The sequence below is a fragment of the Colobus angolensis genome, unplaced genomic scaffold (assembly GCF_000951035.1).
Source record: "Colobus angolensis palliatus isolate OR3802 unplaced genomic scaffold, Cang.pa_1.0 Scaffold20, whole genome shotgun sequence".
Classification (NCBI taxonomy): domain Eukaryota; kingdom Metazoa; phylum Chordata; class Mammalia; order Primates; family Cercopithecidae; genus Colobus; species Colobus angolensis.
In genome coordinates this window covers 3,702,259-3,729,769 of record NW_012115155.1, presented here as the reverse complement: position 1 = coordinate 3,729,769, position 27,511 = coordinate 3,702,259, and the positions used below count along the sequence as shown (strand labels likewise).

The 27,511-nt window shown below is 43.1% G+C and overlaps 1 protein-coding gene across 6 annotated transcripts in view; it reads left to right on the top strand.

Moving 5' to 3' along the window:
• CLASP1 (cytoplasmic linker associated protein 1) overlaps nucleotides 1-27,511 on the top strand; it is a 313,075-nt gene that overhangs the window by 110,190 nt on the left and 175,374 nt on the right. For 5 of the 6 annotated variants that reach the window (XM_011941646.1, XM_011941643.1, XM_011941644.1 and 2 more), the window contains exons 3-7: nucleotides 8,414-8,492; nucleotides 9,988-10,091; nucleotides 10,699-10,790; nucleotides 12,663-12,738; nucleotides 23,217-23,314. The exons of the other annotated variant lie outside the window; for it this stretch is intronic. In XM_011941646.1, coding sequence (XP_011797036.1) covers nucleotides 8,414-8,492; nucleotides 9,988-10,091; nucleotides 10,699-10,790; nucleotides 12,663-12,738; nucleotides 23,217-23,314 — 449 coding nt within the window. The remainder of the gene's footprint in view (nucleotides 1-8,413; nucleotides 8,493-9,987; nucleotides 10,092-10,698; nucleotides 10,791-12,662; nucleotides 12,739-23,216; nucleotides 23,315-27,511) is intronic. 6 annotated transcript variants of the gene reach the window in all.

Below are 27,511 nucleotides of genomic sequence, written 5' to 3'. Positions count from 1 at the left end.
CTTTACGGTTTGTGTTTATTGTGTCTTGGTATTTTCCTCTGTCCTGGGATCATGAAGCTATTATGTTATTTTCTAAAAGGTGTATTGCTTTGCTTTCTGCACATTTATCTACTGTCAGGAATTCATTTTTGTGCAGGGTGTGAGATAGGAGTCAGCTCCTTTTTAAATCCATGTAGATACTCAGTTGATCCAGGGGCATCGATGTAAAAAGTAGCCCTCTTGTCACTGCTCTGTAATGCCTACTTTGTCATAAAATACCCCATAGGCCCGAGTCTGTTTCTTTATCCTCTCTGTTGGTGTATGTGTCTGTCCATCAACTGATAACACATTGTCTTAATTCCTATGATATTGTAATAAATCTTGATATCCACGGGGAGCAAGTTTTATCACCTTGTTTTACCAAAAGAGTGCCTTGCCATTCATATTATCACATGCATTTTGGAATCAACTTGTTTAGTTCTTAAAAAAAAATACATGTTTGTGTTTATTGGGGTTTTGAGTGGAATTTTATTGAATGTTTAGATCAATTTGGGAGAACTGAAAATTTTACAATACTGAGTATTCCAACCTATAGTTTTATCTTTGTATTTATTTTAGCTATTTTAAAAAAATTTTTAAATTGTTATATAACTTTTTGGGCAGATATTTATTTTGGCTGGATTTATTTGTAGGTGTTTATTTTTATGCAATTAAAAATAGGAACATTTTTGGCTTGTGAGAATAGAAATGTAATTTTTTTCATATATATTGGCTTTGTATTAGTCTTACAAAGCTTATTAATTTTATAATGCATCTTTAGATCTTTCTTTTTTTTTTTTTTTTCCTGAGACTGAGTCTCCCTCTGTTGCCCCAGGCTGGAGCGCAGTGGCACGATCTTGGCCCACTGCAAACTCCGCCTCCTGGGTTCAAGCAGTTCCCTGCCTCAGCCTCCCGAGTAGCTAGGATTACAGGCGCCCGCCGCCATTCCCAGGTAATTTTTGTATTTTTAATAGAGATGGGGCTTCGCCATCTTGGCCAGGATAGTCTCAATCTCTTGACCTCGTGATCTGCCCTCCATGGCCTCCCAAAGTGCTGGGATTATAGGCATGAGCTACCGTGCCCGGCCCCTTCTAGATTTTGTTTTACACAGTTATATTTTCCATTTAGAATGATAATTTTTTCTTTTTTTGCTAATTTTCATACTTTTATTTTTTTCTTGCCAAAATTAGTTTGCTAGGACTGCAGACACAATCAATGTTGAACAGAAATTGCAGAGTGGATATCTTTATCGTGTTCCACTCTCAGAGAGAAAGCTTTCAGCATTTCATCATTAAGTGTGATGCTTTTTGTAGGTTTGAAAAAATATATCCTTTGTGAAGTTAAGGAAGAATCTTTCTTTTCCTAATCTGCTAAGAATTTTTAATCATGAATGCAGTGGATGTTAAATTTCTCAGATGCTTTGCATCTTTTGAGGTGATTAACATAATAAAGGGGGAAATCATGCTATTAATATGGCAAGTTATATGGAATGATTTATTGTTAAGCCAGTAGCACCAGGACAGTCACTAAAATTGAATTTAAAAGAATGGATAGCTTCTAAGATAAGTATTGAAAAGTTCTTTTAGTTTTTGAATGAGAATTGTTTCACTTTCTAGAAAGGTGTATTGTACAGATCATAGAATTATAGGTTGGTGATTAGTAATTGTCTCTTCACTTTGCTGATGCATTTCTTTATTGTTGGCAGTATTGGTCTTTATCTTTTAAACAATGTAGCTAATGTATCTAGGTATGGATTTCTTTTTCCTTAGTGTAGTGTGATACACTGGGCTTCTTGCATATGTGGCTTGATGTTTTTCTTCAGGTTTTGGAACATTTTCAGCCATTATCTCTTCAGGTATTGCTATACTCTTTCTTTTTCTTTCTTTCCTTCTTCTTTCCTTCTCTCGATCTTTCTCTTTTTTTTTCTTGGACACAGGATCTTGCTCTGTCACCCAGGCTGGAGTGCAGTGACAAGATCAGGGCTCACTGCAGTCTTAACCTCCTGGGCTCAAGCGATCCTCTCACCTCAGCGTTCCAGGTAGCTGGGACTACAGGCTTGTGCCACCAGGCCTGGCTAATTTTTGTATTTTTTTGTGGAGACAGGGTTTTGCCATGTTGCCCAGGCTGGTCTCAAACTCCTGGGCTCAAGTGATCTGCTCGCCTTGACCTCTCCAAGTGCTGGGATTACAGGTGTGAGCCACCAGCCTGGCTTTTTATTCTTTTTGAAGGTGTAAAGTTCAATGGTTGATAGTACATTCACAGAGTTGTACAAACCATCACCACTAATTTTAGAGCATTTTTATTGCCCCATAACACAAGCTTCATAATCATCAGCTATTGTTTAAAAGTTATTTCTAATTGTAGTAAGATATACAGAACATAAAATTCACCATGCAACTAGTTTTGTGTACAATTCAGCGGCATTAAGTGCATTTGAATTGTGCAACCATTACCAACATCTGTCTCCACAATGTTTTTCTCTTGTAAAACTGAAACCCTGAAGCCATTAAATAATAACTCCCGTTTCTCCCTTCCACAACCCCTGGCAGCCACCAGTCCACTTTCTGAATCAGTGACTTTGACTACTCTAGGTGCTTCATGTAAGTGGAACCAGACAACATTTGTCTTTGTGACTGGCTTACTTTACTCCACGTAATGCCTTCAAGGTTCATTGATTTTGTAGTGTTTCAGAAAAGGCCTAAAGTTCCATTGTGTGGCAGACTGGTAGGCTCCATTTTGCATGTCCATTCATCTGTCAGTCAACACTTGAGTGGTTTCCACCTTTTTACTGTTGTAGGTAACGATGCTGTGAACCTGGGTTTACAACTGTCTTTGGAAACTCTGCTTTTACTTCTTTTGGGTATAGGCCCAGAAGTAGAATTGCTGGAATCATATGGTAATACTATGATTAATCTTTTTTGAGGAACTGCTGTAACCATTTTCCACAACAGCTCTACCATTTTACACTTCACCAGCAGTGTACAAGAGTTTCAGCTTCTCTACATCTTCACCAACACTATTTATTTATTATTTTTTTAAATTCCATTCTGGGCTGGGTGCAGTGGCTCATGCCTGTAGTCCCAGCACTCTGGGACTCCAACACAGGCAGATTGCTTGAGCTCAGGAGCTTGAGACCAGCCTGGGCAACATGGCAAAACCCCTCCTCTACAAAAATACAAAAAATTAGCTGGGTGTGGTGGCACGCGCCTGCAGTCCCAGCTACTGGGAGGGGGCGGGGTGCTGAGGCGGGAGGATCCCTTGAAGCTGGGAGGTGGAGGTTGCAGTGAGCCGAAATCACGCAACTGTACTCCAGTCCTGGTGACAGAATATGATCCTATCTCAAAAATAAATAAATAAATAAATAAAAATAAAATTCTAATGAATGTCAGCCATTGCTTTATACCTATTGTCTCATTTCTTTTTTTGAATTCCATTTAAACTTAACATTTTCTCTCTATTCTCTCTTGCCTATTCTTTGAATTTTCCATCTTTTTGCCTCTCTTTACTTTATTCTGGACTTTTTCTGCAGACTTAGTTTCCTGTTTAGTTCTCTTCATGTATTTACAGTGCACTTAGGAAAAAGAACCCATTTGTTGAGTATTTAATTTTCTCTTGTATTATTTGTTTAATGTGTGTAACTTTAAAAGTTGTCATTCCTCTACCCAAAACTTTAATCGTGTGTCTTAGACATAATAAGGCAATTTAATTTAATTTATTTGTTATTAAATTAATTTATTGACTTGTTATTCAATTTAATTTAATTTATTTATTTATCGAGATGTGGTGTCTCTGTCGCCCAGGCTGGAGTGCAGTGGCACGATCTCCACTTGCTGCAACGTCCGCCTCCCAGGCTCAAGTGATCCTCCCACCTCAGCCTCCCAAGCAGAGTGGCTGGGACCACAGGCGCGCGCCACCACGCCCAGCTAATTTTTGTATTTTTTCGTAGAGATGGCATTTCGCCATGTTGCCCAGGCTAGTCTCCAACTCCTGAGCTCAGGCAATCCGCCTGCCTCGGCCTCCCAAAGTTCTGAGATTACAGGTGTGAGACACCACACCCGGCCTGACTTGTTATTTTAAAGTCTGTGTGTAATTATTCTCCTATCCAGGGATCCAGAGTTCAGGTTGGTCTTTGTTTCTGCTAGTTTTCATTTATTTTGTCCTGTGTGCCTGCTTATCTTTGGTTGTGTTTCACATGTTCTCTTTGAAAAATTGTTACAGGAATAGGCCAGGCGCAGCGGCTCACACCAGTAATCCCAGCACTTTGAGAGCCGAGGCAGGCAGATCGCTTGAGGTCAGGAGTTCGAGACCAGTCTGGCCAATGTGATAAAACCCCATCTCTACGAAAAATACAGAAATTAGCCGGGTTGATAACACATCCCAGCTACTTGGGAGGCTGAAGCACGAGAATCTCTTGAACCCAGGAGGCAGAGGTTGCAGTGAGCAGAGATCGCACCATTGCACTCCAGCCTGGGCGACACAGCGAGACTCCGTCTCAAAAAAACAAACAACAACCGCAACAAAAGAAAAATTGTTACAGGAATAAACCAAGGACTAGATGATTAGGATGATGTTTTCTTTATCCAGAAATGACACGTGTTTTTATCTGCTAAGGGCTTTTGGACACAAACAGTCTAAACTCACTTTAATCTGATGTCAGGGATTAGAATTTTTTCCAGGCCACCCAGATGCTGGGAAACTGGGCTGCAGTCCCTGTGAAGACTGTGTTATTTCCAACTCACTCTCCTCCTAAAGTCTAGCCATTTGGGTTTCCAGCACACGTGGTGGGGGTTAACTAGGCCACCAACTTTGGAGGGCTTTGGAATGTAACCTTTGCCCTCCTAGATGACCCACAAGGTTATTAAAGTGACTCTCTGCGCCCTTTCCCAGTGTATACATGGCCCCAGGGCAAAGAGAACCAGCTGTTGCAGGCTCATGTCTGTGGATTTTAGTTGTCTGTGTTTCTTGACCTGGAAGTTCTTCTGTGCCTTCTTAGCTCTCTGATGCTGCAGATGTTCTTTTATATCCAGCATTCTTAGTTGTGCTCGGCAGGAGTATTGGTCCCAGTGACCTGGTCAGCCCTCTTCTCTCTTTTACAAAAGGGTCTTTTAAAGGATTTTAGGATAAAGAAGATGTTGGACCTTGAGAGCTCATCTATTCCAGTCTCATTCACATCAATAAAGTAGGGTTTATCCATCACCTACCTTGTACCCAGCGTTGTGCTATTTATTATGGGAATTCTGAGGAAATGGAAGATGGTAGTGTTCTTACATTCAAGGAGTGTAGCTGGGGAAACAAGCACAAACGTAGATCATTAAGTAAAATGTCAGAGGCAGTGCTCAAGGGTCACGCAGAGCTAATGGTGTTGGAAGAAAAAAGTTACAAAAAATTTAAAGATTTTGAATGACTTTTATTATTTGTGATTTTAGAATCAGGTAACAACACCTCATTCCATGAAAGAGAATTGTGTATTCCATTGAGCCATGGAGAAGAAGTTGGTTTTATAGACCTAAGGGCTGAAGAAAGCAGAAACAGGAAAAAAAAGAAAGTACCCTTACCACGTGCCAGGCACAGTTTACATACACACCTTATTTAATCCTCACAACAACCCACAAGGTAGCTGTTACTATTGTCTCTGTTTTACAGATGAGGAGGTTTAGGCATAAAGAGGTTTTTACAGTTAATTATCAGAGTGGTCTTCTGGGCAAGGACTTTTTCATGTATCCCTTTCTTCAGTAGGGAAATGGAAACCCAGGAGAAGGGCTGTGAAAGTGCCTGGAACTGCCTTCTGTCCTCCTGGCTGGCGCCCTGGACCTCTCCTGTTCTGTTTCTCTTGGGGACTCAGGTGCATCTACTCACTCAGTCTTCTTTGGGAGTTTCCACGCTCCCCAGTTCATCTAGGCAAGGCATTGAAACTTGACTCTCCGGGGCTTAGCGAGGCCTTCTCTGCTCAGACCTACCAAGTAAACTGCCGCGTCAGCTTTCCCCTAATAAACAACAGTCCTCTTTACCTTAGCCTTGAGCGATGTATGAAGGGATGTTTCTGTCATGAATAATACCCCTACTTGCAACCAGTAATGCAACTGTGCAGCTAAGCTTAAGATTTCACCAGACAAAAGCTAAATAACTCACTTCCGTGATGAGCTGTTCTTTTCAAAAAATAAACTATTTTTTTACAGAAAAATTGCAAAGGTAATATTGTCTCATTATAATATCTAACATTAGTGTGGTTTATTACAATCAATGAACCAGTATTGATGCATTATTATTAACTAGATTTCATGCTTTATTCATATTTCCTTAGTTTCTACCTAAGGAAAAATGTCATCTTTCTGTTTCAGACTCTCTTCCAGGATACCTCATTACATGTAGTTGTTGTTTCCCTTGGCTCCTGTTGCTGACAGTTTCTCAGAGTTCTTGTTTTTGATGATCTTAACTGTTTTGAGGGGTACTGGTCAGGTGTTTTGTAGGATGCCCCTCTATCGGAATTTCTCTGTTTTCCTCATGCTTAGACTGGGTTTAAGGTTTTTGGGAAGGGCTATCACAAAGGCAAAATGCCATTTTCATGACATCATACCAAGTGTACTTGATGTTGACCTCCACTGTCTGGCTGAGGTTGCGTCTGTCAGTTTTCTCCGCTGGATAGTTACTCCACTTCATACTGTACTCTTTGGAAGGAAGTCATAGTGTGAAACCTAATCCTTTTTAGCTGGAAAGTAGAGTCATTATTTTAAAGTGTTTATACCATTATTATATTATTAAAAGAAAAATCTGTTTACAAATTGTTTTCTCTATAAAAGTTTTAAAAATTATTTTCTTCAATATTGTCAAGTAGCCAGTTTCTTGCAAGAACATTTTATATATTGTGGGGATTATTGGGCCAATTTGGATTCCTTCAGTTTTGAAGCAGTGGATTTCAAAGCTGAATAGAAAAGTCTGCAGTTTTTGCTTTTATCAGCCGCCAGACGCAGGCAGAGGCTGTATACAAGAAATCCTAACTGTTGCCCCATCCTGTTTGGTAGTTGTGTGAACATTGGGCAGTGCTCGGCTTTGTGTTGGAAGCGTGTTTAATGAAGTCTTACAGTGCAAAGCTGCTTCCTGCAGAGGAAGGGTTTAATCTGGCTATTGGACCATTTCATAGAAAGCTCACTATTTAACTTTTATTTTTTTTTTTGATACGGAGTCTCGCTCTGTCGCCAGGCTAGAGTGCAGTGGCGGGATACCAGCTCATTGCAACCTTCGCCTCCCAAATTCAAGCGATTCTCCAGCCTCAGCCTCCCGAGTAGCCGGGACTACAGGTGTGCGCCAGCAGGCTCTGCTAATCTTTGTATTTTTAGTAGAGAAGGGGTTTCACCATGTTGGCCAGGATGGTCTCGATCTCCTGACCTCGTAATCCGCCCGCTTCGGTCTCCCAAAGTGCTGGGATTATATTTTATGTGAGGTACAAAGGTCTACTGAAACTTAGCCTCCTATTGAAAGTTGATCTGGACTACTAGGCTGGCTCAGCATAAAGCTGGTGTTACATGAATGACCGGGGTAAAGTTACATTGAAACCCTTCCCCGTTTACACAGCAAACTGGAAAGAGTTTTGGTGAGGAAGTGAATTCATATATATTGTGCACCATCTACTGGTTTGACGGACAACTACAGGAGTTCCACTTAATTTGCAGTTTACTACTTTTTGAACTTATACGTCTCGGAAAAGTGGGTTTTCATTTTTTCCAAAAATTGCACCAAGATAAAGCAAAGCTCTAGTTGATGCGAGTGTGTTGTTTAGGCGTTAGCAGTACTGCCCTCACTATGCGCTCATTGGACAGTAGCGCAACCCCAAGAAAAGGATGGTTGCGGTAGTGGTTGCGTGCGCTGCAAGCAGGAAGCGCCAATACCTGATTGGCTTGTGGTGATTAATTTGTGAGTCCCGCCCTAGTCGGCCTGGTAGCTAGCTTACCTCCAGCCTCCATGGCTTTCGACACCACCAATTCTTTGTTTTCTGAGGCTCCTGAAGGGTCGCAAAAGCGGCGGCTCGGTTTTACCCAGAAGACCGCGCGTCGGCCGCTCGAAAATTTGCATACGTTTTCTCGCCGGGGCGGGGCTGGCGGGGGCGGGGCCATGGCGCTCTCTCGAACTCCACGGGCGGCTAACCTGGGTTTGGCTACGCTGTATTGCCATTTATTTCGTGTCTCCTCACCGAGTATTTTCCGTTATAGCTGTACACAGCTTTTTTGGTGGAAGATCATCCTTCCTCGTGCTAATTTCTTTGGTCCTCAAGTCGGCATGCGCGCTCTGGACTCTCGGACTGCGTCTGGGCCAGAAATGTCGAGGCGTCCCCGGAGCGGGTGGGCGGGAGCGCTGCCCCGCAGGCCGGCCGCTAACAGGCTCCCGGTGTTTCCCGCTGCAGGTGGTTCTGCTGGGCATGGACATCCTGTCCGCCCTGGTGACCCGGCTGCAGGATCGGTTCAAGGCGCAGATCGGCACAGGTGAGCTGCGGCACTTGTGGAGCGGACCCGGCCCCTTCAGACCCCCAGCCTTCCCTCGGTCTCCCCGGCTTCTCCACTTAGCTGCTCCCAAACCCTCCCGGCCGCCACCCTGCCTCCCCTCCAGCCCCTTCGGCCTCCCTTCCGCTCCTCCCAGTCAGTCAGTCCCCGCCCTCCCCCGCAGCCCCCGTGGCACCCGCAGCCCCGGCCGGCCGCCCGGCTGCCTTCCCTTCCCGCTGGGCTTCCTGGCCTCTGGGTCTGCGGGCGCTCTTACCCTCCCCCATACCTTTGTACTGGCTTCACTGTGTTCTCATATGGAACTTAGTAATACGTTTCTAATATGAAATATTAGTGCCATTTTTATTTCTTATGCTAAATTAGCTGTCACCCTTTAGTGCCAACCAAGTCATATTTGACCCTGACCGCGGTCCCCTTTAATGAAAGGCAGTTTTCTTTGAGAAATCCTGTAAAACCAAGCCAGTTGTATTTTTCCCCAGATGACTGTGGTTGGCATTACCATTTTCACCTTGATTGTAAATGTCATTACAAGTGTATGGTAAATGTTCACTCTTATTCTGAAGGAAAAACGATGTGTCAGCAAAATGGAACAAACCCCACAGATTTCATAGATTTAAATACCTCTGAATTCCTGACCTCCGGTGTTTCATGGGGGCAGTATAGACACTAAGCAGCTCTGTGCAACCATTTCCTTACGGAATTTCTCTATTTTACATTGGTACACGTATTCTTTTCTGTTAAGTTTCTGACCAATATGCTCCTTCTGAAAAGGTCGTGAGCTATTTTCCCATTCTAGCACCGACTGTTTACAAATTTTTTTAAAAAACCTTTACTTTTAGAAATTTGATATTTTAATAGGGTTCCATTTTCCTCCTAAATTAGCTGAATTATTCAGGGATAGCTCTTGTTATAGAGGTTTGCAAGCTCTTAAAATAAGCTGATCTCCAGTCTACAGGTGCACTTGGAGCACTGGTGGGAGGGTCCACACTGGGTAGGTGGGGGAAGATGGAGAGCTGGGCTCTGTCTCATGTGTGTTTGGGTGTGATGTAAAACTAAAAATACACAATGTTGATGAAATGTAAGATTATTCATAAGTGCCTACCCCTTCCACCCTCAAACACATATGCTGGAGCCCCTCTCCTTGTCTTTTACCTAAATTTTCCTTTCTATTGACTCCTCCTGTCAAGGTCTTCCATTTTTATCAGCTTACAAATACGTTTGGAACTGGCTGGAGGAACGTAGGGTAAGGAGGAAGACAAATAGTATATCTGTCCATGCAAAGGATTTTGCAGACTCTTTTGGTGACTTTCATGGATTTCAGCAAGGAGAGTAGAGCTGTGAGCAAAGATGAGTGGTTTTAGAAGGAGATACATCATTTAGGTCAGGGGTTTGTCTTCCCACGTAATTGAAATAGCAATACTTGGTGACCGCAGACCCCCAAATAGGGTTTCATTTGATCAGTTTCCATTTTGATTTTCAGTGCTGCCGAGTCTAATAGACAGACTAGGAGATGCTAAAGACTCTGTGAGGGAGCAGGACCAAACTCTGCTGCTAAAGATCATGGATCAAGCTGCTAATCCCCAGGTAGGGGCAAGAGATGTGTTTTGAGGTCAGCTGGCCAGTGCGCATGCGTGCAGTTGCGAGAGGGTGTGTGTGTGTGTGTGTGTGTGTGTGTGTGTGCGCTTGCACAAACGGTGTGACTCCATAGACTTAAGCTGATGTATCACAGATAAAAATTTTCACAGCGTTCAGTCTGTTTACCCATACAAGATATTGAAATAAATAAGTCACAAAAGTGTGAGATGAATAGTGGATTTAACATGGGGGTATTGGATAAATTAGTGAATCTAATGTACTTCAGTGTGAGTGTGTGATCTTTGACAACTCACTGGCTCTTTTGGCCTTGCTTTCCTCACCCATAAAATGAGGACAGTTATACCTCCCTTTTAGGGTTCTTGGGAGAATTAAATGCAATTATGTAAATGAATATGTTTTAACAATTAGAATTTGGTATACTTGGTAACATGATAGATGTCATCATTTTCCAGTGTGCTCTTGAGAGGATTGAATGTGTTGGTAGAGGATGGGACTACTTTGGCACTGGTTAAGAGGCTTGCCTTCTGCTGCTCCCTTACTAAGTGACAGCTGCAGCGGTCTTCCCCTTTCCTCACCTGTTCTTTGTCGTCTACAGTACGTATGGGACAGAATGCTTGGAGGCTTCAAACACAAGAATTTCCGTACTCGAGAGGGCATCTGTCTCTGCCTTATAGCAACACTCAATGCGTAAGTCTGGGATGAGCCTGACATTTTTACCTGGCTGAATTTTTTTTAACTTTTTATTTAGAAATAATTATAGATTTACAGGAAGTTGCAAAGAAGTGTAGTGTGAGGTCTCACGCCCCCTTTACCCACCCTTGCCCAATGTTAGCACCTTGAATAACTATAGTACAGCATCAGTCCCAGGACGCTGAGATTGATACAATCCCTAGAACTTGTGCAAGTGTCTCAGGTAAACACGTGCATTTGTGTGTATATGCAACTGTACAGTCACTGCAGGGCTCCCTCATGCTGCCATGTGTGGCTACATCCTCACCCCTGGCAACCGTGAATCTGTTTGAATTTTTACGAATCTGCTCTCCCTGCCTATGATTTTGTCATTTCAAGAGTGTCATGTAAATGGAATTATACAATATGTAACCTTTTGAGTTTTATCTTTTTTTCACTCAGCATGATACCCTTGAGGTTACACATGACATTGATAGTTCATTTTATTGCTAAATGGAATTCCTTGGTATAGATGTATCACAGTTGGTTAAACTATTCACCTGTTGAGGAACATTTGGGTGATTACCAGTTTTTGGCTTTTATAAATGAAGCTGCTGTGAACATGCATGTACAAGTTTCTACATGAACATAAGTTTCCATGTCTCTTGGATCAGTGCCCAAGAGTACACTTGCTGGGTCATTTGGTAAGTTCATTTTTAGTTTAAAAGGTACTGCCAGTTTTTTCCCCAGAGTTGTCCACGCTGTTTTACGTTCCTACCAGCAACGTCCGAATGATCTGGTTTCTTCATGCCCTTGCTAGCCATTGGATGTTGTCACTTTTTTATTTTAGCCATTTTTATATGTGTGTAGTAATACCTCATTGTGGTTTTAATTTGTATTTATCTAATGGCTGTTGATGGTGAACATTTTTTTCATGTGCTTATTTTTAGGAGAGGCTTTTTTAAAATTATAAATTTCAAGACTTTTTTTCTGATTATGAAAATAATACTGTATATATCATAAAAATTTACACAAGGAAAAAATAAAGATTACTGTAATTCTGTCACCTTCAGATAATCATTGTTAAATTTGGTACATTTTATCCTAATCTGTAAAGTTATGTTATTTTTAAAAACAAAATTGAGATTGTAATGTTTATATTACTTGTAAGTTTTTTCCATCTTAATGTGTTAGCTTTTTCAGTGCCATTAAATTAGGCCATATGTAGCTGAAGCTTTAAAAAAGAAAAAACTTCTAGCCTTTGATCACGGTAGCTCCAGTTCTAGGAATTTATGGTAAGGTAGTAGGCAGATAACCAAGAGATTTTTATTCACAAAGGCCATTTTTCATGGCGGGGATGGTGATGGTGAAAATTGTAACTCAAATGTGCCCCAGTAGGGTAGTACTTGGCTCAGATGTGCCCCAGTAGGTAGATGTTCTGATTTGATTGCAGTCTTTTCATCCAGTGGTATTGCCTGAATGTCTACCGTAGCAGAGAGCTCTGCCACAGCACGTGGGAGAGTTAAACAAGGTCCCTCCAGTGACTCGTAGTTGGCTTACAGTGACAGAACAGTAATGCAGAGGCAGCACCTGTGAGGCAAGCGGGACCTGGGGTGCTCTGGCCCAGCCTTAAAGAGGTAGGGCCGGATTGGCCAGAGCCCTGGGGGACAGGAGGAAGACTCATCTGGGAGAAACCACCCTAGGTTTTGAACTCTGTGCAAAGGGGCCATCGGACACATTTACTTTGGAGCCAGTGTGGATGGGATGGAGAGAGACTTGGTATGAGGTGGTGATGGGGGTTGGGGAGACACGGGAAGGGCAGGTGTGGGCAGACAGGCGTCTGTCTTTCTTCAGTTCTCAGTAACAAGAAAGCACTCCTTTTGTTTTCAGCTCTGGAGCGCAGACTTTAACACTAAGCAAGATTGTGCCACATATATGCAACTTACTTGGAGATCCAAACAGCCAGGTGAGTGAGAAGGAAAGCCCTCGGGGGAGGTAATTGCTTACAGACTGTTGAGATGCATTCTGGTGCTCCGTGTATACCCAACAGGTGGGTGGGACTGGAGTCCTAATCTTCATAGAACAATGGTGATTTTTTAAGAGATCCAGTACCCATTAGCATTTATAAAATATTTATACATTTAAATGTATAAAATAAGTCTGCGTTTCAGTTTAAAATTGGTAAATGTGGTGGCCACTCTGCGCTCTTCTATACACAGGGCTGAGAAATCAACTAGCCTAGAAGCTGATGTTATCCAGACCAGCCTCCAAGATAAGATGTCTGGCCACCACCTCTGCAGCCAAAAGGGGTGGTGCTGGGGGAGGTGGTGCAGAATCTGCTGAAGTGGGGGAGAATGATTGGAAGAGGGTCTGAGGGGACTTTTCTGAGGTGATGGGAATGTTCTACATTTTGCTTTGGGGGGGATTGCTCCACTGTGTATATCATTATGGAAACTCCTCGAACGCTGAACCCTTAAGAACTGCAGATTTTACCTAAATTAACGAAAAATACCACTTCCTTAGTGTGAGGGTAGGAGAGGAGCTGGCTGTCTCACCTGTGAGTTACCAGGCAATTCAAAAGTTGTGCAAGTCTGGGCTGGAGAAGTAGCATTGAACTCTCCTCCCACTTCAATGCTGTTTCTCAACCAGGGTCATTTTTATTATGTCATCTCATACAAACTGATAAGAATGATACTTCATTAGAAGAAGGGACAGAAAATGGAACAGTAATTTACAAGATAAATCTATATGGTCAGTGGCCTCTCTGTGAAATCTTAGTGGATAACTGCCAAGTTACCCTCCCAGGAGGCTGTATCAGGCTGGCCTTCCCCCCAGCCTCCCCTGGCTTCTAGCTCCCCTGAGTCTGCACCCCTGCTCTCCTGCTCTCCAGGCTCTTTCCTTACCTTGCTCTTAGTTCCAGCAGCAGGTGTCTCTCCCTTCTCTTTGGCTGTTGTGCTTCTCCTTCCACTCCAGCCTCTCCCCTCCTCACTGCCTGTCGTCTGCTGTCTCCCTGCTTTCTTATTCCACTCATGCCCTTTTTCAGCCTTTGTTGAAAATATATAGCATTAGGCTGGGCGTGCGGTGGCTCATGCCTGTAATCCCAGCACTTTAGGAGGCCAAGGTGGGTGGATCACTTGAGGCCAGGAGTTTGAGACCAGCCAGGCCAACATGGTGAAACCCCATCTCTACTAAAAATACAAAAATTAACCAGGCATGGTGGTGTTCACGTGTAATCCCAGCTACTTGAGAGACTGAGGCACAAGAATCACATGAACCTGGGAGGCAGAGTTTACAGTGAGCCAGCATCGTGCCACTGCATTCCAGCCTGAGCAACCCACCAAGACTTTGTCTAAAAAAAAGAAAAGAAAAGGAAAATACATGGCATTGGAAAGAAATGCTTAGGATTTTTTTTTTTTTTTCTTATACGGAGTCTTGCTCTGTCACCCAGGCTGGATTGCAGTGGCATGATCTTGACTCACTGCAAGCTCCGCCTCCCAGGTTCACGCCATTCTCCTGCCTCAGCCTCGCGAGTAGCTGGGACTACAGGCGCCCGCCACCACGCCCGGCTAATTTTTTGTATTTTTAGTAGATACTAAAATCTACTAAATGTTAGCCAGGATGGTCTCGATCTCCTGACCTCGTGATCCGCCCGCCTCAGCCTCTCAACGTGCTGGGATTACAGGCGTGAGCCACTACACCCGACTAGACATTTTTATTTACTTAATCATACTTTATATTCAACGTTAATTTAAAAATGAACTATTTTTGAAAAGATTCTAAATTACCAAATAGATTATTGTTTTGTACCTTTCCCCCTTTGGGTTTTGTTGGTTTTTGTTTTCCGTGGGAAAAATCCTTTGTAGAGGCTGCACTCTGGGGGTGTGGCCGCTGCCACGTGGAGCGCTCTAGCAGAGCAGAAAAGCCAGCTTGCTGAGGTGATTCTGTCCTCTTTCAGTTGCTGACTTTGGCCAGACAGGTGATGCGAATGTTCACACTGCCTGTGGAGATCTTAGAACCTGGGGTGGGTGGTGCGGTGCTGGCTCCTCTAAATGCACTTCCGTGGCGGAGGCAGTATAAAAACACAGGCCAGACCTACACCATCCAGAACGACAGCAAGGGACGTTGTCTGGAATCTGGTTTGGGGAGGGAAGCACTGTGTGGCTGGGCACCACACTGCAGTCCATCCCACAGGGTCCCCTCACTAACCCCTGTTTGGCCTTCTTCCTCTTTTTCTTCCACATATATTTAGCGAGAGCTCATGCTGTGGGCCTGCCCTGTCTGTTTGGATCCTTGGGCTTTCTGGGGAAGGGGATGGAGATTACTAGCTTGATTTTGCTTCTGAGACTCAAATTTTGCTTCTGCGACCGAGGTGGACCACATCCTCTAGAGGAAAGTGAAGGAAATGCCTCGTTGTCCTAGGGCTCTTCACTGGTGAACAACCTCAGTATTTCCCTGCCCAGAAGATCATGGATTCGGTGTAGATTTTAAGAGACATTGGGAGTGGACTGTAAGCACATCGAATATTTTGAATGGGTCCACTCTCATCCTTGAAGCTATTCAGGTGAGCCTGGGAGAGTGCCTTGCTCTTCGCAGGTTTTCCTTTTCTCTGAAGTTCTCTGCTAGAGGAGGCCTCACTTAAAGGTTCCCTAAAGCTTCGGTAGAAAGGAGACAGGTAGGGCCTAGTCTGCTTTTGTGTTGGGCTACTCTCTGATACTGTTTTTTTCCTTTAGATCTAGAGTTAACTTGTAAGTTCTCTAGGGATTTTAACAAGATTTCCTTTATTTTAGAAGTACACAGATTAAATTTCAAACGATCAGCACAATCCCACATTCTCAAAATGTTGATTCAGTTGTTTAAGAATTTAAGATAATGTTGAGTCTTTAACAGTTTGACATACTGTTCTGAAGTTGCCAAAAGGCAGAGTATGTTAAATATTAATACTTGAGCTACCATCAGGTATTGACACCTAGGTTAAAGGCGATGTAAGACACCTAGGTTAAAGGCATAGATCCCTGCTTTGTATGTAATAGCTGACCTTGGGGTCACTTGGATCTCGAGCCTCAGTTTCCCCTTTAAAGTGGAGGCAGTGGTAAGTGCCCCACCCCTCAATCCTTATGAGAGTCCTTACAAGTGAATGTTCTTAGGTGCTGGGTGACCTGTTGGTCCAAGTAGAAGACTCTCAGAAGGCCAAGTTACTCAGTAGTCTCCTCATCATCTGAGATGGCCATTTTCATTTGCAGAAATCATGCACCTACCATGTGCCAGTGGGTTTCTGAGAAACTCAGGTGTATAGTGCTTTAAAAATATGAAAAGCCTTAATTGTAGGATAGCCTTAGTGTCTTGAGATGTATTTTTGATACTGACATAGCCATACTTACACCAAACATTGGCAGCCCTGGAGTAGACTGTACACATACTGCCACATACCAGACACTAGTTTCACTACCACAAATCAGGTGCTCCTGACTGATTGTGAGTAATAGTAATAATACAACTGAGAAACAAAAGTAGTACATTTAAATGGATCACATCTTCTGTGTAAATCATAGATTGTATAATTTTAAAAAATAATTTATGAAGAAACAAAGAGATAGTTTTTAAAAATAAGATAGAAAATGTGAGACTTGTTTAAAATGTTTCATTAAGTCAAAATTCACGTTAGCACTTCTTGCCTAGTGTCTTTAATGGCAGTTATACTTTTTGTGCCAGGAAGCCCTAGGTTTTGGCCAGGAGTTTGGAACCTATAGTGGTTTTGTGGGTTGAGTTCTAGGCCTGTGTGTCTGCTTTTGAGAAAATTCTTATTATTTGTTATGTTTTTTCATTTCCCCCACCTCATCCGTAAAATGAAGTTGGTACTCTATGGGCAGCTTTCAGTATTCTGTAGTAGACAGGACTTACGGCTAGAGTATTCCAAACTGAGCACTCTGAAAATAATCCATATATTCACATGTGCCTTGGGAATGGTTTGTCCGCACATATATTTGCTCACATAGACACGCACATACACAGACATACACTCAATCCGTATCTCTCTTCTGCCAGGAAGTTCTGCCATCCACCTCCCCGATACTAACCAAGTTCGTTATTCCTGCTTCTGGGGTTCTTGTGTAGCTTGCATGTGCTTTTGCTGTTGCCTTTATTTTAATTTTTTCGTTAATCTTTCCTACTAGTTTCTGATCTTCTGGATTTAGGATTATAACTTGTTCCTCTTTGCAGTTCCCAATGCCCCATAATTATTTGAATAACTTTCCTTTATTTGCCAAGTCTCAGACCAGAGAGGACACTATTGTATCAGTGTTGTCTCTGCCCTCAGGCGCCTGATCTAGTGGTCAGCCTCCAGCTCTTCATTTCCATACAGCCAGCGTGCGGAGAATCCTCTCAGCTCTAACTGGGCAGCGGCTAACATAGACTGGATTTGGTGTTTAAAATTAACTCGGCAAGTGTTCGTTTCCTTAGTGGTCTGAGTGCAGTGACTCAGAGCAGGGAAGCCTTTCAGAATGGGCCACAGGTGCACAGTGTGTGTGGGCTAGGATGCTTTTGTTACAAGTAACTGAAATCCTAACTCAGAATCATTAGAGCAGTGGGGAAATGTGTCATTCTGCATGATGACGGGTCCTGACATAGGAATTTTCCGGGATCTGCCAGTAGCTCGGAGCGGGAGTCCCAGGCATCTCAGCCTGTGTGTGTTGCCCCCTGGAGCTCTTAGCACAGGCACAGCACAGGCACAGCTGCCGTACGCATGCATAGTTGGCCTGGCAGAGGGGAGGCTGCTGCTTCCTGAGCTCCTCTTCTGTTTTCAACTTTCATATTGAAAGGTTCAAACATACACATAAGTAGTGATAGTGCCATAAAGCGTCCCCATGTGCCATCAGCTCATTTGACAAGGCCAGTTCAGTTTTGTCTTTTTTCCCTCCTGCATCCCATTATTTTGAAGCAAAAGTTGGATTATTTTGAAGCAAATCTTAGACTACATTTATTTAACTCTTAAATATTTTAAAAGATAGACTTTTTTTTTCCTTCAAAAACATAACCTTAATAACATTGTCACCTCCTAGGCCCCAAGAATCAGCAGTTCTCTCCTATCGTCAGATACCCAGCCAGTGTTCACTTTTCCCGGAATGTCTTTTTCCAAGAGCAGAGAAATGTTTTCCAGAAGCTTTCCTACAGACTCCCCGCATGTTTCATTGTTGGAGAGTTGCGTTCCATGCTCTTGTGTGACCCAGCTGCTGGGAAGGGATTAGAATTATGTGACGGCCATACACTAAGGATGTCCCTCCTGAGCTGAGAGAAGCTTTTCTTCCCGGAGGTGTGGATTTCAGTACAAAGTCTGTGCTTGTTGATGAGAACAGGGCAGTGGCTGTAACAGAGGCAGCCGGTGGTCCAGGGCATCCTGACAATAGGAATTCCCTTGACTAGATAAGAAAAACCTGAGTTCTGCCTGAAAACTTTTGATTTCATCTTCACGCACCTCACCTCCCTTTTTGCAGGCAGACTGGCAGAGGGTGGCATCCAGTGGGACTCCCCATGCTGACTGCTGGCCCTCTTGTTGAGTTTGGTCATATTTTCAAAGCCTAAAACATCTTGAAACATTTGATGACCATTGCTCATTCCGTGCTCTCTCCAGCTAGACAGAGCTCAGGAGGAGGGAGGAGCACCTCTGCTGCCGGCTTGCCAGAACTCCCATGTGGCCCGCCACAGTTGTAGCCTGGGAGCCAGGGGTGAGCTCTTGGGCCGGGCTGAGCTTTTGGGCCCAGCTGTGTGGGGTGCTGGGGTACCCATGCTCCAAGGCACTGGCTGTGCGGCTGTGCTGGGTTCTAGGAGGACAGGGTGGGTTTAGGGTTTCATCAGTTTATAGACTGCTTCCCTGTCCCGCACGCTAGGGCGGAAGCCTTCTTTTGAGTTTTTTCCTTTGCAGGAAGCCCTTATTTTGGCATCTGCATTAAGGTGCAGTGTGCTGGTAAGAATGTTGGCTTGCTCCAGTGAGGTAGTATTTTGGATCCCAGCCTGCCATTCCTGATCTGGGGGCCTTGGGCAGGTGACTAACCTTGCCAGCCTCTACACCCTCCTCTGTGCAGTGACTATGAGGAAGGAAGGAACAACGTGGTCAGACGTTGGAGACCTCAGATTCTGTAAAGCACGCATATGAGACCTGGCAGAGCATGCTGCCTGTATGGGGCTCTTGTCTTTTTGTGGTCTTCATGGCCTGACACGTTGTGGTGCCTTTCTGGGGTGAGCCTGAGGGCTCAGCAGGGAGAGGCAGCGCGAGACCAGTGAGAGCCTGTGTAGAAGCGAATAGCTGCATTGTCCTTCAGTCTCGGCTGAATGGCTTTTATTTAAACCTCTTCTCTATTAGAGTGTCCTACTTTGCAGTACCGAAGAATATCTGTTCATCTGCAGTTCTTCAGTAAAGAATAGTTTAGACCCCTAAATACTATCTGACCCTGTAACTTTCTAGGTCTAAGGAACGGTTATTTTAAAGGATAAAGATGTTGGTTTAAAAGATATCGATAACACTAGCCATTGTGTTGATTGCTTTATAGGTACGAACTATAGGCCGCAGACTGCTGGCGTAAAGCTGGCTTCAGCCTGTAGATTTGTGGGTGTGTGTATGCTTGTGCCTGCAGAGTGTTTTAATTTTATATTTTGAGTTCAAATGATTTTATATTTGGGAGATTTATATTTTTAACTTGTCTTGAAAGAATAGAAGGTCTGGTACAGCTGTGCTTCCATTCCTCTGTGGCTGGGTGGTGCTGGCCCGTCTGCCTGAACCTCTGCACCTTATCCCTCTTCTGTCCCTGCCTCCAGGGTTTCCTGCCAGTGCCATTTGTCACCCTGTACTCAGCCTGCTGCAGTCATTCACTCCTCATGTCACTGCCTGGCCTGTGTAGGCGTTTCAGTTCATTTTCACCTAGTAGGCCTTCAAATATTTGTTGAGTGAAACTGTTATTTCTTCCAGTCCTCAGAGCAATCCTCAATTTACAAAGGAAGAAACTGAGACCAAAGGAGTTCTAGTGTTTTGTCTAAGGTTACACAGCTCCCTAAATGGCCAAGTAGGTCCTTAAGTCTCCTTATTAATAATTGATTCTAAAGCTAGTAATTTTTCCAGTAAATCTCTTAAACGTTTATGGCCCAGACTTTCTAAGTAGCTGACTGGGTATTGATTGTTCTTGAAAGAGATCACCCATTGAGATTTGCTTTGAGCAGATGTGTTATCCCTAGAAAATAAGCAGTGGTGATACACTTTAATAATAATACTCAAGTTATAGTCTCATTGACTACTTCTGTAATATGTGCATTTTTCTTTTTCTTTTTTTTTCTTTTCTTTTTTTTTTTTTTTTGAGACAGCATCTTGCTCTGTCACCCAGCCTGGAGTGAAGTGGTGTGATCTTGGCTCACTGCAATCTCCACCTCCTGGGTTCAAGCGTTTCTTGTGCCTCGGCCTCACAAGTAGCTGGGACTAACAGCCACTCACCACCACTCCTGGCGAATTTTTTCTTTTTGTATTTTTAGTAGAGACGGAGTTTCACCATGTTGGCCAGGCTGGTCTCCAACTCCTGACCTCAAGTGATCTGCCTGCCTCGGCCACCAAAGTGCTGGGATTACAGGCGTGAGCCACTTGCGCCCGACTGCATTTTTCAATGTAAAAATGTTTCCTAACAATAGAAATTACTTTTTTTCCCCCAAAATAAACTGATAATCTGTGTTTGTCAGCTCTGGCTGCCATAACAAAAAGCTGTAGACTGAGTGAGTTAAACAACAGAAATTAGTTTTCTTACAGTTTTGGAGGCCGAGTTCTGGTTAGGTCTCTCTTCCTGGCTTGTAGATGGCTGCCATCTCACTATGTGCTTATATGACCTCTTCTATGTGCATGCACAGCTCTCTGGCTTCTCTTATGAGGACACTAATCCTCTAATTTTAGGGTCTTGCCATCATGACCTCATTTAACCTTAACTGCCTCCTTTTTTTCCTTCTGTTTTTTGAGACCAGGTCTCACTCTGTCACCCAGGCTGGAGTGCAGTGGCGTGATCTCAGCTCATTGCAACCTCTGCCTCCCAGGTTTAAGTGATCCTCCTACCTCAGCCTCCCAAGTAGCCGGGATTATAGATGTGTGCCACCATGCCCAGCTAATTTTTGTATACTTCAGTAGAGACGGGGTTTCACCATGTTTGCCAGGCCAGTCTTGAACTCCTGACCTCAAACTCGCCTGAACTCGAACTCCTGAGCTTGAACTCGCCTGCCTGGGCCTTCCAAAGTGCTGGGATTATAGGCACGAGCCACCATACCCGGTTACCTTCTTTTTCTAAAAAAAAAAAAAAAAAAAAAAAAAAGCCTGAGTCTTGCTTTGTCTCTGAGGCTAGAGTGTGGTGGTAGGATTATAGCTCACTGCAGCCCTTAACTCCTGAGCTTGAGTGATCCTCCTACCTCAGGCCCCCAAGTAGGTGGGACTGTAGGTGAGTACCAACTGGCCCAACTAATTAAGAAAAAATTTTTTTGTAGAGATGGGCGCTCACTTTGTTGCCCAGGCTGGTCAGACACCCCGGGCTCAAGCTGTCCTCCTGCGCTGGCCTCCCAAAGCACTGGGATTACATGTGTGAGCCACTGTGCTCGGCCCTTAATTGCATCCTTATAGACCTTATCTTGAAATATGGTGGAGAGTTAGGGCTTCATCATTTGAATTTTCAGGGCACACAGTTCAGTCCATAGCATGAGGTTTTGGGGGACAAGATAATATAGCCTAAGATTTGCCTTTTTCCCCTGGAAGAGATAAAAATTATGAGTAAAGTTATCTGTCATGTAACACTGCTAAATCAGAGGGCTACCTTCAGTATTTCAAACTGTAAATTTTTGTTCGTATTCCTAATTCTTTTCTCTCCATTCACCACTACCTTGATATTGTACTCCCATCTTTGCTTACTGAATTAAGCACAGCCTCCCCCAGTACCACCTGGCCTTGGTTCCATTTTATATTTTAAAAATGTTTTTCTTCCTACCTTTTTATTTGCAAATTTTTTAACGTACAGAGAAATTGAGTGTATTTACCAGTTAACATTTGTCACATTTGTTCTGTATCTCTGTGTACACACATACATACATATACAGACACACACTTTTTTCTTGAACCATTTGAAAGTAACATGCAGATATAATGATTTTTTTTTTTTTAATTGTTTTTTTTTTTATTTCTGAGACAGAGTCTCACTCTGTTGCCCAGGCTGGAGTGCAATGGCACGATCTTGGCTTACTTACTGCAAACTCCGCCTCCTGGGTTCTCCTGCCTCAGCCTCTTGAGTAGCTGGGACTACAGGTGAATGCGCCACCATGCCCGACTAATTTTTTTGTATTGATAGTAGAGACGAGGTTTCACCATGTTGGCCAGGCTGGTCTCGAACTCCTGACCTCGTGATCTGCCTGCTTCGGCCTCCCAAAGTGCTGGGATTATAGGCGTAAGCCACTGCGCCCAGCCTGTAATGATATTTTTAACCCCACACATATCAGTGTGTATCATTTAATAACAAGGATATTTTCTTATATAAACTTGTCATTTTTCTCACCCTGGAAATTTAACATTGATACAGTGATGTGTAATATACAGTCTGTATTCAAATTTTCCCAGGTTAAAAAAAAAATCTACCCTGTCTCTCACACCTTATTTTGTATTTCCTGCTGCTTTCTTAGTTTGTATCTGGTCTGGCCAGACTGGCGTACTTCCTCTTCCTGAAGCATGTGCCGTACATGTCTGCTTTCATGCCTTTGCACAGGCTGTGTCTTCTTCGAATCCGCTCATTCCATCTGGACCTGGTGAAATCCTGCTGTTCCAAGCACTTTGCAGTGGTTTTTCCTCATACAGCATCCCTTGACATCCCCTAATGTGTTTGCTCCCTTCTTTAAACCGCAAGCTCTTTATGCTCTTGAATAATGTCTATTGCATCATGCCCTGTAATGAATGTAGAATTTTAGGACTTTTAAAAAATCTCCTTCTTAGGACTAGGGGCTTCTTGAGTATGGGACTTCGTATAGCCTGTACTCTCCATTTTTGTTGCTCATTAAGTATTTGTTTAGTTGACTTAAACCCAGAGTGTTTCACATGGTATTTTATTTTTAGTATAATTTATTTATTTTTAGTGTTGTTTCTTAATTTGGAAAGATGGTCTGAAAATTCCAGTTTTCTGAAATTATCTTAAAGAATGCAAAGAGCTAAGGATATGCACTTTACCGTGTATTTAGGGATGGGGGTCCCACAGTTTTACTACCCTTTGACATTGTATCAGCAAAGTGAAAACTGTCAAACATGGCTTTCTCTAGACAAATGTATATAAGGATTGTATTCACAGTTCCACTGGTAAAATGGTGATAAATTGGGGTGGTATATGGCCTGTTGTATCCCAGCAGGACTTGCTGGGGGATGACACAGAGCAGCTGTAAGATCTCTTCTTTTATATCTAGGTTCGAGATGCAGCAATAAACAGCTTAGTGGAAATTTACAGACATGTAGGAGAACGTGTGAGGGCAGATCTCAGTAAAAAAGGATTGCCACAGTCCCGGTGAGTGCAGATTTTTTCCTTTCTTCTGCTCTACCCCCCCATTCTTTTCCAGTTAATATCTTGATTTGCAGTACTTTTTCTGTTGTGGTTATTTTATTCAAAGAATATACAGTTAGAGGGTAGCTGGAGATTTTGTTCAGATCATACATCCGGGGTCCCCTCCCATTCCACTTCCTCAGAAATGAGACTTTCTCACCCAAACTGGCCAGGTCCCATGCCACATACTGATTTTAAAAGCAATTGGTATTGAAAAATTCAGCACTCTTACAGTTTTATGCTTCTGTATCTAAGATTCTGTATCTATATCTGTACAGACAGCACTTAGTATAGTAGGTGCCTAGAATACATTTGAATGAATGAAGCCATTCCAGGATGTGTTTGGATAAAAATTCATAAGTTACAATTTTGGAAATCATGTTTTAAATGTAACTTTCTGTTTTCATGTCATTCTCAATGTGTATAAGCCCATGCAAAGGGATCAGTGTCTCATCAGACCCAAGACAACTGGAGTCCAGAAATGTGACTTTGTTATAGTCCAAATTTTTAAAATAATGTAATGATCAGATATGTATAATTTTAACTGTGATGGAGAAACTTAACACCAAATTAATTCCAAACTTTTACCCTGGGTCATTCCTTTAAGGGGGAAAGTAATGTTAAAATTCCAGACAGGGCCGGGCGCGGTGGCTCAAGCCTGTAATCCCAGCACTTTGGGAGGCCGAGACGGGCGGATCACGAGGTCAGGAGATCGAGACCATCCTGGCTGAAATGGTGAAACCCCGTCTCTACTAAAAAATACAAAAAACTAGCCGGGCCAGGTGGCCGGCGCCTGTAGTCCCAGCTACTGGGGAGGCTGAGGCAGGAGAATGGCGTAAACCTGGGAGGCGGAGCTTGCAGTGAGCTGAGATCTGGCCACTGCACTCCAGCCTGGGCGACAGAGTGAGACTCCATCTCAAAAAAAAAAAAAAAAATACAAACAAAAAAATTCCAGACAGGACTGGAGTGGACTCACAGGGCAGCTTATCTGAGCCTGTCATTTTGTCCATGCAAACCCCAGAGGCCTAGAGACGTAGATTACACTGCTACTAAGAGTCAGAACCAAGTTCAAAACCCTGTTCTTCTGACTTGCCTTTTAATTTTCTCTGCCCTGTTTCACAAAATCGTTTATGGCATACTGGGCATCTGGAAATGGGATGGAATACTGAAATATACAGGAGTTAACTGTCTTGATGTCTCCAAGGCAGATATGACAGCAGCGGGCCCCAGACCCTCAAGTGGTGGCTCCACAGGCAAACAAGTGGACTATGTTTCCTTGTGGTTGAGAGTCATGCCTGGTCTGGAACTGCTCTCACCGTCTGTGCACAGGATGATTAGATGGGAATAAAACTACTTTTCATGTTCTTTACGAAAGATAATCTGTGAGAATAGTTTTTTTTTTTTTAATTCCTTTGTTTGTGAACCTCAGCCTTCTGGTCTTTGAATGTACGGTGAGAACACAGGAGGAGAAAGAAGTCAGCCGCAATACCGAACAAGCTCTCCGGGACAGTTGCAGGGCACCGATGATCAGGGAGGCATGATATCAAGGGAAGGGACTGGTAAATGACGAAGGCACCGTGGTTGTTCGGAAAACAGGTCTCGACAGTGAAACCCTGCCGTGCTGCAGGGCTGGCCTCACGCCATGCTGTGTAACGTGATGTGACCCCAGACCGTGAATCCACCATTGTACACAGTTTCCATCTTAACAGGAGGCTTCCTCTGTGTGTTTGGAAAGTAACCACAGCAAACTAGCAAATCAGGGAGAAACGACATGGTAGAACCGAGATCTAGCGAGGTGAGAGTACAGGAAAGAGTTAATGCAGCCGGCCTGAGACTGCTGTCCTTAGAAAGGCCTGCTTACAGGCCTGGCCCCAGGCTGGTGTCTAGAAATGTGGATTTGGGGAGGGCCCCCACCATTCCCAACAAGTGGGATAAGAGTGGCTCACTGTGTCAAACGGCACAGCACAACGTGGTTTATGCTGGATACCTGCTCACCTCTCTGCCAGTTGTGTAAGTCCCTAAAGCCTGTTTCCACCTGGACTGGCTGCCTTCACTGCCTCTTGGAAACCCATTAACCTGACATCTCTTTGTCATACTGGGTCTTTGCTTCACCTTTCTCGGCAGGTGCATCTGCTGTTTCTTGGAGACCAGGCCTTTTCTTTCTTGGTTCATTCATTCATTCATTTGTTCATTTATTTAATTTTAAAAATTATTTTTGTTTGTTATTATTTTTTGAGGTGGGACCTCACTCTGTTACCCAGGCCGGAGTGCAGAGGCATGATCATTGCTCACTGCAGCCTTAACTTCCTGGGCTCAAATAATTGTTCCACCTCGGCCCCCCAGGTAGCTGGGACTAGAGGTGCATGCCACCATGTGCGGGTAATTTCTGTATTTTTTGTGCAGATGGAGTTTTGCCATGTTGCCTAGGCTGGTCTCAGGCTGATTTTTTTTGAGTCACTGATTCAATCTCTCTACCTGTTAGAGGTCACTAATTCAATTTCTCTACTTGTTAGGGGTCTATTCAGATTTTCTGTTTCTTTTTGAAGCAGTTTTGGTAGCTTGGGTCTCTGTAGGAATTTAGTCATTTTATCTTGGTTATTTAATTGTTGGCATATAATTGTTCATAGAATTCCCCTGTAATCCTTTTTATTTGTACATGCTTAGCAGTGATGCCTTCCCTTTCAGGGTTTTTATTAATTTGAGCCTTTGCCCCTCTGGTCAGTCTAGTTAAGGTTTATCAATTTTTGTCTTTTCAGAGAACTAACTTCTAGTTTCATTGATTTTTCTCTTTTTCCTGTTGTATATATTTTGCTTATTTCACTCTAATCTTTACTTTTGATTGGTTTGATGTACTTGTCTTTTTCCAGTTTTTTAAGATGGTTATTGATTTGAGATCTTGTTTTAATGTAGACATTTACACCTATGAATTTCTAAGTACTGCTCTAGCTGTATTCCCTAAGTTTTGATATGTTAATGTTTTCATATATCTCAAAGATTTTCTAATTCCTTTTTGTTTTCATTTTTGCGTTGTTACTTAGGAGTGTTTTATTTCTACATTTTTTGATTTCTCATTTCTTTTTGTTATTAATTTCTGATTTTATCCTATTGTAGTTAGAAAACATAATTTATATGGTTTCAGTCATTTGAAATTCTTTTCTTTAAATTAAAAACATTTGTTTTGAGACAGAGTCTCACTCTCTTGTCCAGGCTGGAGTGGAGTGGTACAATCTTAGCTCACGGCAACCTCTGCCTCCTGGGTTCAAGCGATTCTCATGCCTCAGCCTCCCAAGTAGCTGGAATTACAGATGTACACCACTACACCCAGCTATTTTTTCTAATTTTAGTAGAGATGAGATTTTGCCACATTGCCCAAGATGGTCTCGAACTTCTGCCCTCATGTAATCTCCCTGCCTCAGACTCCCCAAGTACTGGGTTTACAGGTGTAATCCACCATGCCCGGCTTGAAATTTATTGAGGCTTATTTTTGTGGCCTGGCATGTGGACTCCTGGATAATGTTCCATGTATGCTTGGAAAGAATCTGTAAGCCAGGCCCAGTGGCTCATGCGTGTGATGCCATCCCTTTGGGAGGCTGAGACAGGATTGCTTGAGCCCAGGAGTTCAAGACCAGCCTTGGCAATGTGAGACCCCTTTTCTACAAAAAAATAAAAAAAATTAGTTGGGTGTGGCAGCATGTGCCTGTGGTCCTAGCTACCTACATGAGACACTGAGGCAGGAGAATCTCTCCAGCTTGGAAGGTTGATGTTGCAGTAAGCTGAGATCGTCCCATTGCACTCCAGCTTGGGTGACAGAGAGAGACCCTGTCTCAAAAAAGAAGAATCTATATTCTGATATTGTTTGTTTGAATATCTTATAGATGTTTGTTCTAGTTGGATTATAGTGTTATTGAAGTCTTTTATTTTCTTGTTGATCCTCTTTCTGGTTTTTAAAATCCATTAAGGAATGTACATATTGAAGTTTCCAGTTAATACTGGTGAATTATCTATTTCTCTCTTCAGTTGTTACTTTTTGCTTCCTATATTTTGAGCTCTGTTCTTAGATGCATATATGTTCATAATTGTTACTGTTGTAACGATTATTTACATTAGGTATATCTCCTAATGCTATCCCTCCCCCCTCCCCTCTCCCCACAATAGGCCCCG